General features: G+C 41.1%; 3 protein-coding genes across 4 annotated transcripts; 2 read left to right on the top strand and 1 right to left on the bottom strand.

Moving 5' to 3' along the window:
- Positions 1–2765: 2765 nt before the first annotated feature.
- LOC6526240 (cytochrome c oxidase assembly factor 7 homolog) lies at positions 2766–4372 on the bottom strand. The gene is made up of 3 exons (XM_002102013.2): positions 4183–4372; positions 3750–4039; positions 2766–3519 (listed from the first exon to the last, which is right to left on the bottom strand). The coding sequence occupies exons 1-3, from the start codon at positions 4280–4282 to the stop codon at positions 3109–3111; spliced, it is 801 nt and encodes a 266-aa protein (XP_002102049.1). The 5' UTR covers positions 4283–4372; the 3' UTR covers positions 2766–3108.
- A 152-nt stretch (positions 4373–4524) lies between these two features.
- On the top strand, positions 4525–5775 carry LOC6526239 (ras-related protein Rab-21). 2 transcript variants are annotated; one of them, XM_039372025.1, is made up of 2 exons: positions 4525–4828; positions 4881–5775. In XM_039372025.1, exon 2 carries the CDS (start codon positions 4929–4931, stop codon positions 5496–5498), a length of 570 nt encoding a protein of 189 aa, XP_039227959.1. In that variant the 5' UTR covers positions 4525–4828; positions 4881–4928; the 3' UTR covers positions 5499–5775. The 2 variants fall into 2 exon arrangements, with proteins under 2 accessions (XP_039227959.1, XP_002102048.1); XM_002102012.3 differs by having other exon boundaries at positions 4549–4828; positions 4894–5775.
- A 929-nt stretch (positions 5776–6704) lies between these two features.
- On the top strand, positions 6705–10020 carry LOC6526238 (alpha-(1,3)-fucosyltransferase C). The gene is made up of 2 exons (XM_002102011.4): positions 6705–8820; positions 9233–10020. The coding sequence occupies exons 1-2, from the start codon at positions 8045–8047 to the stop codon at positions 9666–9668; spliced, it is 1212 nt and encodes a 403-aa protein (XP_002102047.1). The 5' UTR covers positions 6705–8044; the 3' UTR covers positions 9669–10020.
- Positions 10021–13062: the final 3042 nt, after the last annotated feature.

The following is a 13062-nucleotide window of genomic DNA, read 5'->3' as shown; positions in this document are numbered from 1 at the left end:
TGTTTTTACCAGCTGATTTCTTTGTTGCGGCGCCATCTCTTAACATTTATAGTATGCAGCACTAAAGATGGTTCTATTATGAATGCGTACACTAAATATTATTGTAAAATTCCGACTTTCAGAAAATGGGTTTTGGCCAGAAAAAGGGGCCAAATTTCCCATAGTGCTATGTGTGCCACTATAGTACATTTTAACAGACTATAGACTAATACCAGCAATTATTCAAAAGCGGATTGCTAGCTGGTGTGCGTGCTTGTAGTTTATTTTTCGAGATCGTATTTGCTAGCTGTGGGGTTGTAGGTGCATTGTTCGGCAGTGATTCAGTTATTCAGTTTTTTATTCTGCTTATTTTCATTTGGTCAATTTTATTTCCGGGGAAGGGTGGCCATTGGTAATCGGCAAAGGTCAAGTCATGGTAGAGCGGTCAACTAATTAGAGTTAAGCACAGACTCGTGCCATCGCTTTGGGGCTTGGCACCTAACCCACACATCCTCAACCGCATTTCCCTGGTTTTACACCTCAAAAAAGCCATGGCTGTGGATAAGGATTATTCTCAAAACGACAAAAACATACCAGTTACTGGCTCCAATACCTAACCTACATATATATGTATGTAGATATATATGTCAAAAGTTGCCCTGCGGTACCTGTGGAACTGCTTGATTGCCAACCTGTTGACAAATTATCTCAAACGCCGCTACCATTTTCATCATATCAGATCAGTCGCTACACTTGCATCAGTTTATTTTTTTTTCTAATTTGACATTCCCATTGCTTACCTAAATTTATTAATACTTTCTTTAACGAAAAATAGGAAAAAACAAGAGAGAATGCGATAACCGAGTTCCTCGACTACTAGATACCCGTTACTCAGCTACTGGAAGTGCGAACAAAAAATTTCAACAATTTCAGATATATTGGTAGAAATTGAGGACAACATTTTTTTTAAATTAACAATTCCCAAAAAAACTGAGGCGTGATAGTTTTAGGCGGCTTGTGGGCGTGGCAGCGTGGAAATAAACTTGCACTGCGTCTGAGTCTCTGGAAGCTGCATGCTTAGTCCCAAAATTCTAACTCTTATAGTTCCTAACATCGAGGATTAAAAAGTCGACCATTTCAGAATTGTGCCCACATGGTGTTATTTGAATTTCCGTTTACGTTTTTTCACGCCTTTAGCCAACCAAACAGAACTTCCTCCTCATCTTATTCAGCTTATCTGAACTTGTCGGATACTTCCGTCACGAAGTCTATGAGAAGGGTTCATCAAACAATTTATTACTTTCATGTTGTTCTAAAGCATATTCCCGACTTACGTGACATGTGGGCGACTGGTTTTGTTTGCTGTCGCGACGAAATTCTCCAGAGATATGTGAATGCAAATATGTACATAGAATATGTTGAGTTGAACGGATAGGAGCTATCATCATTTAACTAAACATCCACTAATTGGACAAGAGAGTTTTTAACAAAGCGGCCATCTCTTAGAATGACAGTAGGTCAGGCTTTTTCCGTAGACTACGAACACCGTAGTGACTACGAACACCGTAGTGACTACGAACACCGAGAGAGTAGTGCACAAACGGACTGCTACAAAGAGCAAGAAGATTACTTTATTATTTATGCTTAAAGTGAAATTATTTGCAATAAATTGTATCTTAATAGTAATATTATGCGTTCGAGTGATAAAAAACGGCATTCGTACCACGGATATACTGTACCTTATTGCAGTGTGATTGACGTTTTTATTATAAACCTGTGGGAAGGACTGATATCTGATATTCGATGAAACGGACTATATCGTTCTTCCTTGTTAAATTTGAAGTTTTTTCTTTCATTTCGTCGTTTTGAATACTGTGACTTGGTTCAAAATTCGAAATAAATATAGGTTCTATAGATCTCCCAACTCAACAAAAAACAATGTATGGAAACGTTTTATTGAGTTTATAAAAAACGTTAAATGTAAAAGGTAGAAGACCACTTTTCAAAATTATATAGTGCATATACGCAAACCACTCTTTAAGAGGTGAGACGACTACACTTTCAATTCCCAATCTCTTACCAACAAACAAATAATTGGGCAACTAGCTTATTACTCTGCTCGCTGAGTTTTATCTCACCTCCCTAGAAACTGTTAAAATTAAAAGTTTAAAAAAGGCATTTTAAGTGTTCATTGGTGGTATTCATACTAGTATACCTCAAAACCATGAACAGAAAGGGTTGTTGTATGACTTACATATCAAAATGCCTAAATGGCCGTGGCATTGCGACTGCAATAAAATTTGGGAAAAAGCGTATATTTTACACATATATTTCTTAATAAATTCAACACTACTTTTAAGTACATTTGCTTAAAGTAATATAAATTATACCACACTCCCCAAAATTAGTGAAAACAAATTTAAACATACACTTCAAAGTTTGGTAAGTTATCATAAACAATGTGAGGTCTAACTTAAGTAAAGCTTGTATTATAAAATTATAAATTTATGGTAAAAAAGGATGAATGTACATTTCTTTTCCTTATTTTTCCGAGTATTTCTGGCAGCTATATATATCCAACCTATAGTCTACCTGCAGCAGGTAACATTTGAAAAACTTTCATACAGATTGACGACTGGAAGACTTATTTGTATAGAAACTTGATCATTTTTAAAAAATTAGGGATAGATAGAGGGCTAGTTCGGATTAGCTAGTATTCTGATAAGAAAACTGCTTTGATTCTATACAGAACGTGCACGAGCAACCTTAATTAAAACACATTTTACTGGAGTTGATTCGTCTACTTTATTGGTTAGACTGGTTTGTATTTTTATATAAGGTATCAACAGAATTTTTTTTGTCACTTGATAACTTTAACAATTAAAACTAGGAATTTATATTGTTACTTATTTTCTCTCTCTCTCTCTCGCTACTTCGCATGCAAGTGCCAGCTATGTACACAGAAATCACAAACACAAGTTAGTTAGTTTAACCACCAAAGTTAGACTGACTGAAAATGGGTAAAAGGTAAATAGAAACCTGACAGACACACGTGAAGAAAAAAAGGGACTAAGCAAGGACCAAAGAACAGCAGCAGTAGATACTAACAGGAATCAAACTGAAGCTGGATCAATTGGGCATGCCCACGCCCTGCTGGAACCCTAACGTCTCCTGCTGCTTCTTCACCTCGTCCTGCATTTCCAGGGCCAGCTTCTTGTACTTCTCCGCTTCCTTTTCGTTCTTTTCAATCCCATCGCCCCGGGCGTACATCTGGCTGAGATTGGCGCACGCATACATGTTGCGAAGCTCGCAAGCCTTGTGGGCAAATTGGAAAGCCTTCTTCATGTCTTTTAGTACAATATAGTCAGAGTCTTTCAATTGCGTTTTTCCCGCGGGCGACGATGATGTTCCACTTCCGACGGATGCAGTGACAGCATTCTGCTCCGGCTTTTTTTGCACTCCCGAGATGTGCATGCCGGAGAGATAAAAGCAGGCAGTGGCGTTGTTCATGTCGCAGCTTTTGGTCAGGAACTCCAGGCCCTGTGGGAATTGTAAAATATTCATGTATTTTGCGATATATAAGTGCATTGGAACATATGCATATGAGTATGCATAGGTACGATTGACTTATGACTACAAAGATTATATTTTCGCATGGAAAACAGGTGGGCATGAGCTATAGGTGCAGCATGCAGCATTTTGCATAAAGGATGAATCAAGTAGAAAGTAGTTGAAATTTAAACAAATTCTTCGCCATGCGGAACCTTTACCTTAGGCACATTCCTGTCGATCTCCTTAGGCATGGACCTTGAAACGAGCAGCAGGCCGGAGTGGAGGCAGGCGTCCGAGTCGTTTAAGTTGCAGCCCTTTTCGTAGTACTCGTAAGCCACCCGTGGGTCCCCCTTGCTGCCGCTCTTGCCTTTTCCAAGGAAACTGTAGTTACCGTATTTGTAACAGGACTTTGCGTAACCATAGTCGTCGCAAGTCGACTTGTACACCTTGGAGGCCTTCTCGAAGTCCTTTTTGATACCTTCCAAGTAGTCGCCCAGCAGGTGGCACGCTGCAATGCAAAACTGCAGTTATTTATCTCATAAATGAAATGTCTTGAAGTCCCATTCCCGCGATTTGTCCTCCCGCACATCGGAGGTTATAGAGCGCAGTTGTTTTTGCCGCCGTTGCCCTAGCCGCAACCGCCGCACTCACCTTCCGGCTTCTTCTCGGAGTAGCACCCGAATCGATACTCCACGCCCAACTTGTCCACGTACTCCTTCACGTCCGACTCCTTCTTCAGGTCGTAGGCCATGGTCAGCGATTTTTAATAGATAACAACCAAAAATTATTATGTTACGCTTCGTCCGGACCCCTGCTTGCTCCAGTGTTGGTAATGTGCAAAACATCGATTAGTCTCGAGCATACTTTCGATAGCTTGTCCATATCGATGATAAGCGATGCATCGATGTTTTGCAAATCAAATAATTAAAATATGGTTTCATTTAAAATATTCTCAAAAGAGTATTTGCTATGTGTCAATTCAGACTTCGGCGACATTGAGTGCAAGGGCTAGGCCTGACTCGAGAGCGCAGTGTGGCCAGATATATATGCCTGCTGAAAGAAACGCTTCTAGCCAGGCCAAGTGCCTTTCCAATAGTGCTGGACGACAGCCACACTGGCGGACGAGTAAAAATTCAATCTTTTCATTGTTTCTTGTTTTTTTTTTGTTTTTCCGTGTCCCCTCTGAAAACTGATGCATATCCAGGTAGGACACCTAGGTATTGGGACACCACAATGAGCTCGAGCAGAACGAGGAACGGCCCCACGCTAAATTTTAAGGCAGTGCTGCTGGGCGAAGGTACGTTTCGCAGCTAGACGAACCTAATCCATAAGCCCATGAAGGATGATAGCCCTTTATTGCAGGTTGTGTGGGCAAGACGTCGCTGGTGCTGCGCTACATGGAAGACCGGTTCAATGCCCAGCACTTGAGCACTCTGCAGGCCTCCTTTGTGACCCGGAAGCTGTCCCTGGAGGACGGGAGAAGGGCCCAGCTGAATATTTGGGACACTGCTGGTCAGGAGCGGTTTCACGCCCTCGGACCCATCTACTACCGAGGCTCTGATGGCGCCCTTCTCGTCTATGACATAACGGACAGAGACTCGTTCCAGAAGGTGAAATCTTGGGTGCGGGAGCTTCGGCAAATGCGCGGCACGGAGATTGCCCTGATAATCGTCGGCAACAAGACTGATTTGGAGGAACAGCGATCAGTGACGCATGATGAGGCCCTTCCATATGCGCGCACGGTTGGCGCTCAGTATGTAGAAACCTCGGCCAAGGAAAACGAGGGCGTGGCAGAGCTCTTTGATCTCCTGACCCATCTGATGCTGGAGCAGCTGAGCCAGCGGCAACCGGATGCGAGTCCGCTGCGCCTTCAGACTTCGGATACGGATACCTTTAACAACTCCGAGGACTCAGAGGCCCCGGATCCCGGAGATCCTGCGGGCCAGCGATCCTGCTGCGGCATTTAGCCGTCCCCATTGTGATAGTAATCATACCTATAAACTAGTAGACCCGTAGCCGATGTTGATCTTGTGTATATATTATAAATTTACTTATAGCGCGTGTGTTCTGTTATAAAATATCCTTAGTACCAAATTCACCCCACGTATTTTTGTTGGTCCCTATTATTGATCTTGAAAGTCCCCAGACATTTTCTTTTAGCGATCTCGGCACCTAGCTTTCTTTTCTTTCGATTTTCTTCTTTCTGTGTGCCCAGCAATAAATTATCATGTACTTGTACTTGTACTTATCTTGTTTTCGGGCCTGTTGTGGGGCGAGCTGAATCATCCTTTTCAGTTAGGAGCTGATAGCTTTGCACAGCGATGGGCGATTCATTTTAAGCCGCACTAGTTTTACGGCACCTTAAAAAGAGGGTCTAATAGTAACAAATATAATTTTAATTAGGATTTCCATATTTTTGCGTAATAATTATATTATATTCTAGTTTTTTTTGTTTTTTCTTAAGGTGAGCACATGCAAATATGCTTACCCTCTTCAAAATGAATCTTCGTATGTCATAATTTCCGGTTAGGGCATATTACAGCTACTGAAGATAATAGTCTTTCTATTTGTATGTCATTTGTATCTCGAGAACCTACTGCTTTGAAGCTGTGACTTTAAAACCTAGCAATGAAATCTATAAGTCGTTCGGATTGAACCAAAAATGAAAACTATAATGAAAGAAACATTCGATCACATTTCCTTCGTGTTTAAGGATAGCTTTTGATTAAACTTTCAGAATTAGTTGTGCGCGTGTAAATTGCCCCTTGATGTGCAACATAGTTGCAGCAACCGCCGAAATCTCTGGGTCCGAGCACACTCCAAAAGTTTTTCAAAAGCATTTTGTCGACTGTTAATAAATGCGCTATATTAAAAGCTGGATGGGAAGAAGGCATATATGGTGAGGAAGTGGCGCAATATTGGATAACAAATCATTTGGGACTTGATTTTCTTGACGCCCAGGCGCTTCGATGGACCTATGAAACAAAAAACTAAATTGAAAACTTTTTAAAAGGAGAAAGAATATAGGATAAAAAAAGGCAATGCTACTTATTTGGAAACCAATGTATTATATATCAGCGATCAATATATTTATATATTATAAAATTTGATTTATTGAAATATCACTATTTGCGATAAAGAAAACTTCGCCAAAGTCAGATATGAAAACTGGGCCAGCAATAAACTACGACCATGTAGTTGTCATATACGAAATATTATGTTCATATCTATACAATTTATTTATATTTATTTCGTAGCTTGTTCGTGCTTTTATAGTTTCCGAGTCTTAACGTTCATATGGACATATATACGATTAGGTTCCATCTACCTGTAGATCCAAATATTTATTCGGAAGTATTTTGAACAAGGAGCTACTTGGATTCATGTTCAGCAAGATTATGCAATCACAGCATATTGAGAACTGTATTACATTTTGAGTTTACCCTTCATGTGTATCAAGACCTTGGGGAGTTAACAATGTGACAATGTAGCTACTTTTGTGGGCCGTGTTGATTGTGGCAATTGACAGGCTAATTGAATGCTAGTACAGACACTTTCGACGCCTAATGGCCACTGGACTTGGGTCTGTAAGTGTGCCAGCAGGCAAGTAAATAAACATTTGTATATGTACATGCCCTAATCGTGATACCAATGTAATTTGTGTTCATGAGAATCAGCCATTAAATTCGATTCCACGATGTCCACGACCCACACAACGGCCAGTGCATTAGGATAATAGGCAGAGATTACTCTGCTCCACTGCAATTAGCTGGCGAACTTCGGGGCCAGGGAACAGCTGGCACTTTTCCACAGGCGGGTCGAATGTCCAGCAGATTTCGCCTTTGCCACCCTCTGAGACCTTCAGAGGTCTGTTTGGCTTTCAGTTGCCGCCGGAGAATGAGGCCTCTAGTGGATCTGGTCAGGACCTGCTTAGTCTACGGTTTGTGGTAATCTTCTCTCTGGTAGCTCGGTTCCTGAAGCGCTGCCTGGACCTCAGTCACTCGCTGGTCATGTAAAGTGGGAGAGCCAGAAGTTCGGTTTCGAGCAGAAGGAGGTGGGGCTACAGGGCCCGATATCTCTAATCTAGCCCAATGTTTATCCAGCCAGGTAGGAGTGCGAGCCATGTGTGTATGGGGTATGGTAGTTAAGTTTCAAGAACATATCGGACCGGCAATCAATAATGGACTGCCTTATCGGGCTCGCACCTTTCGCCAGGGAACCACGGCTAGTGCTACAGTGAAAACGGCCAACGACGAGTTGCAGATACTTTTTTTATAAGGAGCCGAATTCGTTATTTATTTAGCGTTCTTAAGTATTGTTATATACTCGTGATTTGGTTTTAATACATTGCATACTTCCTAAATATCGTATCTTTCATATATCTCATCCACTTCAAATGAGATCCTGGGTTGTACAGAAGGGGGTTTGTTCCTCCCATTTTTTCAAAGTGTATAGGGAGGGCTCACTGTAGCTGCGAAGTACCTGGCGGTTGTTATCTGGCCGAGTTGGGCACATGTCGATGGCTGTTCGATCGACACGGTTGGTTTGTGGGCCGCGCGGCGCCCTCCTGCTGCTCCTCCTAGTCTTGCTTAGTGCCTTGGTGGTTCTTCATAAGGTCACCCAGTCACCGCTCCTTAACCAGACGAAAATCCTGCAGGATCACTTAAGGGGCCAGCACGGGCGGTATGTCCGATCCACACGAACCATTCTCCTTTGGACCGATTTTTTTGGTGATCCGCGATGGAAGCTTTCCTGGGACACTCTGGGACCGCAGGAGCTGCGCGATGAACTCCACTGTCCGGTCTACCAGTGCGAGATCAGCAACCAGCACGCATTCCTGCCCGCAGTGGAACTCTATGACGCCATTGTCTTCCATGCGGCGGAGATGTTTCCGCTCCTGCGCCCGGTGCCTCCTCAGAGAAGCCCCCACCAGGCCTACGTATTCGCGTTGATGGAACCGCCCGGGGAGACTAAGCATCGACTGGACGACGAACAGGGGTTTTATAACTTCACCATGACTTATCGAATTGATTCAGATGTATTTTGGCCCTACGGGCAGCTGCTGGACATCGCAACCAACGCCGTGGTGGCGCCCAGTGTGAAACCGCATTGGTGGAAACCTCCTGCCACTTTTAATGACTCCCTGGTGTGGGACTTCTGGTCAGAAAAGACGAAAACGGCCGCCTGGTTTGTCTCGCATTGCGAAACGTTGTCGAGAAGAGAGGTCTTGGCTAAAAGGCTTCAGGAATTTTTTGACGTGGACATCTACGGCAAATGCGGAACACTCAGGTGAGCGAAATTATACAGCAACACGTATGCAGCTATCCTGAGATCTCCGAAAAAAATATATAAAAAATATTTAATTAGTTTTAGGTTTTACAAGTCAATGTCATATAAGTCATATGCATGATTGTAGACCATGATATCTGACTGCTTTTAGAAAATAACAAAACAGACGGATCCGTTTCGCTGCGAATTTACGTATGTTTAAGAATGTATAAGAAATTTCGGATAAGTCGGTTTAGTAGTTTTGTCGCTATATTATATCTTATGGGTTGAAATATGAAGAACGCGAACTTAACGAAATGCCTTACGTTGGTAACAACCGACGGGCATGCAAGTACCTTTTGTTTTAAATTCAGAATTTGTAATGGCACAGATACAGCTGATACTTACTTACTAAATATTGATCCCATTTCAGCTGCATCCGGGGTGATCCGCGCTGCGACGAAATGTTGGACACCGACTATTTTTTCTACCTGGCATTCGAGAACTCGCTGTGCGACGACTACGTGACGGAGAAGCTTTTCGATGCCCTCCAACGAACCGTAATACCAGTGGTTTTCGGCGGAGCGGACTACTCGCGCATCCTGCCCCCCCACTCGTACATCGATGCTAATCGCTTCGAGACCGTGGAAGAGCTGGCCAAGTACATGAGCTACGTGGCTGGGGATCCGGATTTGTATGTTAGCTACTTCTGGTGGCGCCGCCACTACCGCTTGGTATCCAGCTCTCCGTTTTGCGAACTTTGCGCACGGCTCCATGCTCCCGCGTTTGGCCACAAAACGCAGTTCTACGACGACATCCAGTCCTGGTGGTTCAACAGTTGCCGCTTGGAAAGCCGAATACGTTTGTGAACTGTGCCCGGATTAGAACAAGATAGTTGCAACCAGCAGCACAGTCGAATCGAAAGAGAGCGAGACGCACTTTGTATCTCCCGCCCGCCATCTGTTTGGGTTTACTCATGTGAGGAAACAAACTCAGGTCGGATTGGACCAAAATGGGAGACGGTTGTCGGCTTAGGCAAATAAGTAGGTATTTTGTTGGGAATTGGATTGTTTGTATTTAAATAAGGAGTATGAATTATTCTTATTAGCAAATAAAATGTTTAATGTGAAATTCAATTCTCGACCAAAATAAACGTGGAGATACATTCAATATTGTATCACTTATAACCTTTTCAAGGCTCCCGGCTGATCAAATTTAAAACTGTTGTAGTTTTTATTGTATGCGAGTACACGCGACAAATTTTCATGCATAATGTCTTCGTAAGAAACCACAAATACTCCTTTATAACAATTTTTACATTGCAGTCAGCCGTTGGCCAGTGCTACCATGTTTCCTAGTGAATACTAATAAACCAGACTGGCCTGGTATTACTAAAAAACTGAGGAGGTATTTTTATGTTTCATTCCATATCGTTATTTATTTTTATTATTATTTTTAGCTCTGCCAGTCGATTGTGCATTTCAATAAATAAGTACGCATAAGTAAGCATAAGAGGGGCCGAAGAGAGGACTTCTTCCATCACTAAAACCGTTTGTTAAGCCAACGTATGTAATACATTGTTACTCGGATCGCAACTAATGTTTAATATTTATTACTACTCTGATGACTTAGTATTGACAAGTCAATGTTAAAGAATCAGATGTTATGTGTTCGAGTGTTCAATGTATGGCAGATGAAATTGTTATAGTTGCCAATAAAAATTCCGGCAAAGAGAATTGGGAATGTAATGTTGCGCATTGCCATTACATCCAAACCATTACATTTCCGAGTTATTGTTTTAGTTTAGAGGTTTGTTTACCTTTTTTGTGTTAGAGACAGCAGCTAATTAAGAATGTCAAGGAAAAATATCGATTAATCTTTTTAAATATTCGCCAGCCCTAGGTACCGCAAAATTGTCACATAACAATGTGCTCAATTTCAGCATATCGATAAGTAGTATTATATATGGGAAGATGATTGTATTGTAATCGATGTTTAAGCACATAATTGTTTTGATTTTTTTAGGAAAAGCATCAAAATATCGATATATCAAAGTATCACTTTTAATATTTTTTTTGTACTTATTTCTATATTCAAACAAAAATTTTATTGAATAAATGTTTTAGCAGAAAACAACACCCACCACCCAATGACACCCACTACTTATTACCAAATAGAAACAAGAGAGAACGCTATAGTCGAGTTCCCCGACTATCTGATACCCGTTACTCAGCTAGTGGATGTGCGAAGAAGAAATTTCAACACTGACAGTTATTGGCGGTTTGTGGGCGTTAGAGGGGGCGTGGCAAAAAAATTTTTGGGATACCGATAGAAATGGGCAAAACAAATAGAGAAATGAAAAAATATCACAACATTTTTCAAATCTGTGGGCGTCGTAGCTCTGGGCGGTTTGTGGGCGTTAGAGTGGGCGTGGCAAATACATTTTTGGCACACCGATATAAATTTACAAGACTAATACAAAAATGAAAAAATATCAAAACCTTTTTCAAAAGTGTGGGCGTGGCCGTTTTGAGCGGTTTGTGGGCGTGGCAACATGAATCGACAAACTTGCGCTGCGTCTGTGTCCCTAGAGTCTGCATACTTAATCTCAACTTTCTAGCTTTTGTAGTTCCTGAGATCTCGACGTTCATACGGACAGACAGACGGACGGACAGACGGACATGGCCAGATCGACTCGGCTACTGATCCTGATCAAGAATATATATACTTTATATGGTCGGAAACGCTTCCTTCTGCCTGTTACATACTTTTCAACGAATCTAGTATACCCTTTTACTCTACGAGTAACGGGTATAATTACGCTTCAGAATACTATTTCACTTATATTCGAAATTCAACTTAAAGTGCTACTTCTTTCGGGCAATAAAGATTTCAACTTGAAATTCAATTAAATTTAGTGAAGCTTTACGACGACATCAGGTCCTTTCGTGATAAGCATCCCCTCATTTTTAAAAAGTATTTACAAACTGTTGACTGCAACCATTAGATTGTACCTAATTTATTTAATTGTTGTTGTGCCGTACTTCTAGCGCTTTTTCATTTCGGAGTGAAGCCAAAACCAAAAGAATACGTCTAAAAGTATTTATTATTTACATATATCATAAGTTATTTAATTTAATATAAGTATTTGCTTAGCATGTGGTTTGATTATGTCAAAGGGAGGGAGAGATCGAAACTTTGAATAATTGATTACCAGGGAAAATCTATTACCTGTTGGACTCAGTAATCTCAGCATTCAAACGGACGGACAGACAGACGGATGTCCATATTGACTCGCCTTGTAATCCTTTGAAGATCAAATACAGGAGAATCCGGTTATAACGACTCCGCTTATAGCGTCAGTCCGGTCATTGCGACGGAAACACGATGGCTTGGTTGGTCACCATACAAAGTTATATGAAAGGACTTTAGGTTAGTACGTCTCCGCTTTTAGCGACAAACCGCTTATACCGACGAGATTTTTCATAATTCATCCGGGTATTCCGACGTGCCACACAAAAAATACGGCAAAATTTAAGCATCAGACGACTCTGTTAGAAATGTATGTTTCTATCCGTGACGGACGTCACAAAAATGTTTACAGCGTGCGTGTGCATACCTCCTCATGCCTATATTCCATGAGATGTCCCGTTATATTTCTAATTTTTTCGGATTTTTACTTATGAAAAACCATGTTATTTAATAAAATTTAATATATTTTTGGTTTGATTAAACAATTAATTTGTTTTATGTTAAAACATATTACGAACATAGCAACCCTAAAATAAACAAAAAAAATATTTTTTTCCACCTTTCTGTATAACCGGATTCTAACCGCATAACGGCGATTTTTTTGGCATGGACATACACAAGAAATTAATATACTATAGTAAACTCATTCCCCTACCTATGTATCTGTCCATCCGTTGGGAAACTATAAGATATGGATAGAGCATACAGAATCTTCAAACTCTTAACGCTTTCACGTAAACACCATTCCTTAATAAATGCATTTGATGTTCGAAGATTCGGATTAAGCTCAACGAAACGTTATTAGCTACAATAATGCATGCCTGGAGGCCTTGTCGCTTACTTATGAGTTTATATTCTTGTCGCACTTAACTTATATGAGCCCTGGCCCCTGTTATAATCAAATTTCAAATAAATCGGAGAAGGTTGTGAAAAGCGTTAGCTTCTCAAATATAAGATAATAATTTTAACAGCAGTCGATTATGTGAATATGCACGATATGCAAATATCACA

The sequence above is a fragment of the Drosophila yakuba genome, chromosome X (genome assembly GCF_016746365.2).
Source record: "Drosophila yakuba strain Tai18E2 chromosome X, Prin_Dyak_Tai18E2_2.1, whole genome shotgun sequence".
NCBI lineage: Eukaryota > Metazoa > Arthropoda > Insecta > Diptera > Drosophilidae > Drosophila > Drosophila yakuba.
Note: the sequence above shows the minus strand (reverse complement) of the source record. Positions and strands in the feature narration are given on the sequence as shown.